Raw genomic sequence first — 6,210 nt, 5'->3', positions numbered from 1 at the left:
GATGGATGGATGGATGGATGGATGGATGGATGGATGGATGGATGGATGGATGGATGGATGGATGGATGGATGGATGGATGGATGGAATAAATTGTATTAAACTTTAGTGAGAAAGAGCCTTTGGGCATCATAAAACTACATCTAATCTCTCTGATACATAACAGTTTGTACTATCCTCTGATGTGTACACCAGAGATGTGCGCAAGTCTTTTTTTGCAAGTCCAAGTCAAGTCTCAAGTCTCTTGACCTCAAGTCCACGTCTAGTTGCATGTATTACTTAAGTGGCAGTTTGATCAAAGGTATTCTAACTATACTAGATTATATTCTATAATACTATATTTTAATAAAATATTAAAAACATAGTATTGTGTTTTAATAATACTATTAAAACATAATACTGTTTTTAAAATGCAGATAAGGTTGAAAGTTTGAAATAACAATCAAGCATTTAGAGTATTGGTAACTGTATTTTGCACTTGTAGTCTTACAAAAGCATGTTGTAATTACATCTTTTCATTGACAAGGAACTAATCCAACATGTCTGCTGCTGATTTTACAATAAAATACCAGAAAAAATATTTTTAAATGCCTAAAAGCATGTCAGTGAAGATGATGAACCAGAATCCTTACGTAATCACAAAAACAAATTTTGGATTTGGACTCCACGCACTTTGCATTTTGCCAGTCTCTTGTCATGGCATTGAATAAAGTCCCTGTAAGCAAAGCTTATAATGAATGGCAGCAGAGCTGCCAACTGCAACACACCTGCCATGCTGAAGCTCTGTTTGTGACGTAGGGAGTGCCTCATTAAAGGGATCCCCGATTAGTTGTAACATTAGACTTTATTAGATAAACTTTTATTTTAACTGTAAAATAAAGGTTCTAAAATACTGCAGACTGTTTAGTTTTTATCATTTTTAAATTAGAAGTTAAAAAATATATTACACAGATGGGGCCATTTTATTTATACACAAAGCATTCTGGGTAAATGATGACATCAACTAGGTCATCGGCATGAGGCTGCTAGTGAGCTATATCCACCCTGAAGTTTAATAGGCAATATCTGATGATTGGCTCTTTTWAATGAAACCAGAGAGCGTTGACAGAGAGGAGAAGGTAGAAATGACTCAGCCTGTAACTGAAAATATGGATGGAGGACAACAGTTTAGCTTGTTTGTCGTGCTAGCGCTGAGCTAATACATATAGGGTCAGCACTAGTGCAAAGACTAACAGGCTAAGCTGAGGTTCTTCTTCCATGAAGCAGCTCTGTTGTCCTCCATCCATATTTTCAGTTACAGYCTGAGTCATTTCTACCTTCTCCTCTCTGTCAACGCTCTCTGGTTTCATTTAAAATAGCCGATCGTCAGATATTGTCCAAGATTAACCTTCAGGGTGGATATAGCTCGCTAGCAGCCTCGCACCGAGGACCTATCCACGTCATCATTTACCCAGAATGCTTTGCATGTAAATAAAATGGCTCTATCCGTGTTAAAATATGTTCTTTAAAAGTTACAAAACTAAACAGCCTACAGTATTTTTACACTTTATTTTAGTTAAAACAGATGTTTATCAAATAAAGTCTAATGTTACAACTAATCGAGGATCCCTTTAAAGTGTATCTTACCCTCCCTGTGAAAAGATAACCACACCCTTGAAAAATGCATCAAAGTGGGTAGGGGAGGGGGTGTGGGTTAGAGAGCGGAGGTGTGGCCAGGATGAGAGAACGTGACAGCTAGCATTAGCACAATTGATGCTACATGGAGAGTGACCACAGTATCACAGATAGTTACATCTCTAAACGGTCTGAGGTGGAGGATTTTTCACCCCCCTCCTCACCAGAAGCAGAGAGAGACTTGATCAAGTCAGCTCAGTCTGGGACTGACTCATGTTGGCTCCGTGGATCAGGACCTTGAGCTCCAGCAGCCTTGGCTGAGCTGTCCGCCTCACACCACACCAGCCTCGGACAGAGGAGGAGCGCTCCGCGACAGCCTGACAGAAAAAAAGTAAAAGCATACAGCTGCAGCTGCTCACAAGATCGCTAGTTTAAATCAGGAATAAAAGTGTTGGGTCTTGTTTGACTGAAGTTCGGTCCGTTAGGGCTGCAGCTGCCCCCGTGTTTCTGCCTTTTTTTCCCTCCTCCCCTCCCGCTGTGCAGGAGTACTGCTGGTGTGTGTGTGGTGGGGGGGTGGGGGGGCAGCGCAGCAGTCAGCTCTCCCTACCCGAGGCTGAAGGTCAACAGACGATCATGCTAAGCTTGCTAACTGTTCTTCCACCCTCTGACCGCTGCAGGGGCGTGTCTTAGAGCAGTGGTTCCCAACCCTGGTCCTCAAGGACCCCTATCCAGCATGTTTTACTTGTTTCCCTGCTCTTCAGCAGGTCTTCAGAAGATTGTTAATCACTCATTCATTCAAACCATGTGTGTCAAACCAGGCAAACATATAAAAACCACTGATTTAAATGTTGACTAACACCTCAAGAGCTTCTCTGAGCTTCATGAGACATTTTCAAAATATAATAATGACTCATTTTGTTTTTTAGTATTGCCTCTGGAAGCCATTGATTCTTTGCCATTTATTTGTTAATAATAAATCAGATAAAATGTGTTAAAGCAGTGATTCTCAATCCTGGTCCTCAAGGACCCCTTTCCTCCATGTTTAGATGTTTTCCTGATTTGACACACCTGGTTTGAATGAATGAGTGATTAACAATCTTCTGAAGACCTGCTGAATAGCAGGGAAACAAGTAAAACATGCTGGATAGGAGTACTTGAGGACCAGGGTTGGGAACCACTGTCTTAGAGAGAGGCTTTTATACCAGAACACAGTCGCTGTGACGAAACCGTGGAGAAGACACGTCACTGTGGAGAGCCGTTAACCAATATGCAAATTAGCCTGCAGTACCACTGCTCTACCCATGTGAGCAGCAAAAACACGTTTTAGACCAAATATTACAGATTTGAACAAATACACACAAAAACATCACATTTAGCACAGAAACAGTACTATATAACATTTCAGACACATTCTAGACAGTTTATCAGCTAAAAAAGTTAATTTTGGGTTAAGTTACTCTTTAACACTGGACAGCGCTGGCCCCTCCTATTCTCAGGTGAGAGGGGGCGGAGTGTATGGAAGAATTATTCTGACTTTAATCAACAGTGTATATTTTCAATTTTAGAGCAGGAGTAAATGTCTTTGCTCTTAAAAATTTATGTATTTGTTCTCAAAGTAGCGGAGCATGGCTGTGTGCTGAGGGAGTGAGAATTGTGAGCCAGGCAGTGAAAAGACTTGCATTGTTCACAAGTCTCAAACCACAAGTCCAAGTCAAGTCTAAGTCTTTAATAGCAGGGACTTAAGTGTGACTCAAGTCTGAGTCACGAGTCGCCATCTCTGGTGTACACTGAAGTATTTTTACTTAGAGTATGGAAGTATGAGCGTTTATAAAATAAGAAATTTTAGTAATTCAAAGTAAAAACTTAAATTCTTTCTACATGGAGGTCTGTGGAATGACTGAGCCATTGACATTTTACCTGTAGATAGCTTAGTGGCTTTTCTAGAGGCTAATTCACAATTTAGCTTAGCCTAGGTTGTAGCCAAGATGAGCAAATCTTGTTTTTCTTCATCTTTGGGTTGTGACATGTTGTTCTGACCTTTCTCTAAGGGAAACCAAGGTGAACCTGGACTCCCAGGACCTCCAGCTTATGTCAGTGAAAGTGGCACTTCCATTCAAGGTAACACAGGCCTTATTCTTGACTTAATATAAAAATATGAAGGAGAGGATCATGCTTTCTGTCGCTGGCTGCAGGACTTCCAGGGGATGCGGGTTTAAGTGGCCTCCCAGGCAACCCTGGTGAACGAGGATTCTCAGGAGACCCAGGACCTCTAGGCCAACCGGGTCGTTTTGTTATAGGTAATGAACTTACATGTTGGTAGACTTCTTTTTCTTGAGGCTGTTCTCTTCTCAGGGGATACCACAGCGAGTCGTCCTCCTCTGTCTCAATCTGCATCCTTTGTCCTCACTCCAAATACCTCCATGTCCTCTCTAATTGCATCTAGATGTCTCTTTGGCCTTCCTTTGTCTTTTTCCCGGCAGCTGTTTCTCTTACATCTTTCTACCAATATAAACACTGTCTCCTCTCTAGACGTGTCCAAACCATCTCAATCTGGACTCTTTCTCTATCTCCTTGCTGTTCAACCTGTGATGTACCGCTGATGAACTCATTCCTAATCGTATCCATCCTTGTCCCTCCCAAGGAGAATCCTCAGCATCAGCTTCAGCTCTGACACTTCCTGTTCTGTCTTGTCTCTTTGTCAATGCAATTAGAAGCAACGTTTGTAGATTTAGGAATTGGGATTATTAGGAATTTACCTAGACTCACTCTGTATAACTGCAACGTGTTTCATGCACGCAGGTTCTGCAGGAGTCCCTGGTTTTCCAGGCAGCCCCGGCCCAAAAGGAGAGAAGGGTAACCCGGGCATACAGAGCTATGGCCCGGAAGGACCCCCTGGTTCCCCTGGACTCTCTGGACCCCCTGGTCCTCCTGGACCGCAGGGCCCTACTGGTATGCCAACACTAAGCTGAGCACCAAAACTCTCTGGTCCTTCCTTTTCCAGGTTATGAGGATGGATGCAGCGTGTTCTGTCACAGTAAAATCATTAATGTATCACCTTTTTATTATTTCAATTCCCTCAATAAAACAAAATGATGTAATAATTAGCTTCTGTATAGATATAACTCTACACCTCAGCTGTAGTTCATATGAAATAATTTACAACTTGGAGAAATTTTGTGGAACAGGAAGCCAAATTGTTGGTAAGAACACAAGGCAAGCTAGAATCCGACTTTAAAACATAACCGCTGTCTGAATTTGCTGTCCTCAAAGGCGGTCTTCCCTGCGTCATCTACCCTCCGGTGCCTGACGGGCCCCCAGGTTAGTTCTACGGGTGTCCACCACGCAGCCACAATCCTGCGATCTCCACGTTCAAACCTCTCAACGCAGCATTCAAAACAACCTTCATTTCATCTTGCAATACTTCCAACTAAAACGCAGATTTTTTTATTTATTTATATATTTTGCTCTGTACTCTTTGCAGACTAAGTGGAGAGTGCAGGCTAATACAGCTTCAGACTTGGATAGGAGTGTCTGTCTACTCCAAGTTGCTTTTCTTGTCTTTGTCCACAAGGTGTCACCCTGCTGTCAACACAACTCACTGATTTTACATGAAGGTTCAGCGCTGGGGAGCTGCTTTAGGAACTGGGATTAGGGTTAACAGCAAACAGAAAACTAAAAACGTGTCATTATCAAAACAAAACATATCCTGCTTTGATATTTTGAAGTTTTAGAACACCATTGATCAATGTGTTTATGTAAGTGACAAACCATAAAACGCTATGCATGCTGCTTCTGCCAATGTAACTCTCAGCTATTACAGTCAATGTAAAATCAGTAAATGACCACTTCCAAAATACATTTCTGTTTCATTTTTATTTTGGATGTAAGGTGATAAATAAATCAATGCTTTTCATCTTGTGCCAGCAGCTCAGAACTAAGGTCTAAACTGATGGAAAAATGAAGCAAACTAACCTGATTTTGCACTGTGAAACTCAGCTGCACTTGCATTGGGCTGATTTATATGACACCTGTGTACTGTGAGTTGCAAAAGTATTCACCTCTTTGTTATCCTTTCTATACAGATGTCATATCACCTGGAGCAGGGGTGAGCAGTCCTGGTCCTCGAGGGCCCCAGCCCTGCATATTTTATTTGTTTATCTGCTCCAACACACCTGGTTTGAATGAATAGATTATCAGGCTTCTGCAGTATGGAGGACCGAAACTGACATAATTAGAAATAAAAACTGAATTATATAAATGAACCACTAAATAAATACACTTAAAATGCACCAATTAAATTTAAAAATGAGAACTTTATCTCCTGTTTTATATTTTAATTGACTTTCATTTTTATATTTCCAGGTTATTTCCAATAAATGAACCTATAGATTTTGACACACAGTTTAAATTTTACTGTTTTTTAAAATATATATTAATTGTTTTTCCTTTACTTGTACATGCATTTATGTCTCTTAAATGTTTATACTTAATTATGTTTATATTTTTTCCAAGAAGTCTTTTTGTTTCTATGTATTGCATGTTTGTGCTGCCTCATTTTTGCTTAAAGTTTAGTTTAAAACAAAGGCAAGGAGGAAAAC

At 40.7% G+C, this 6,210-nt stretch overlaps 1 protein-coding gene across 1 annotated transcript in view; it reads left to right on the top strand.

Annotated features, from left to right (window-relative positions):
- LOC106534261 (collagen alpha-6(IV) chain) overlaps positions 1–6,210 on the top strand; it is a gene marked incomplete at its 3' end in the record, with an annotated part of 44,629 nt that overhangs the window by 36,910 nt on the left and 1,509 nt on the right. The window contains 3 exon segments of the mRNA XM_014030839.1: positions 3,661–3,730; positions 3,805–3,909; positions 4,412–4,561. Of these exon segments, the coding sequence (XP_013886293.1) occupies positions 3,661–3,730; positions 3,805–3,909; positions 4,412–4,561 (325 nt within the window).

The sequence above is a fragment of the Austrofundulus limnaeus genome, unplaced genomic scaffold (assembly GCF_001266775.1).
Source record: "Austrofundulus limnaeus strain Quisiro unplaced genomic scaffold, Austrofundulus_limnaeus-1.0 Scaffold1126, whole genome shotgun sequence".
Lineage (NCBI taxonomy): Eukaryota > Metazoa > Chordata > Actinopteri > Cyprinodontiformes > Rivulidae > Austrofundulus > Austrofundulus limnaeus.
This window is presented reverse-complemented; position numbering and strand designations above follow the sequence as displayed.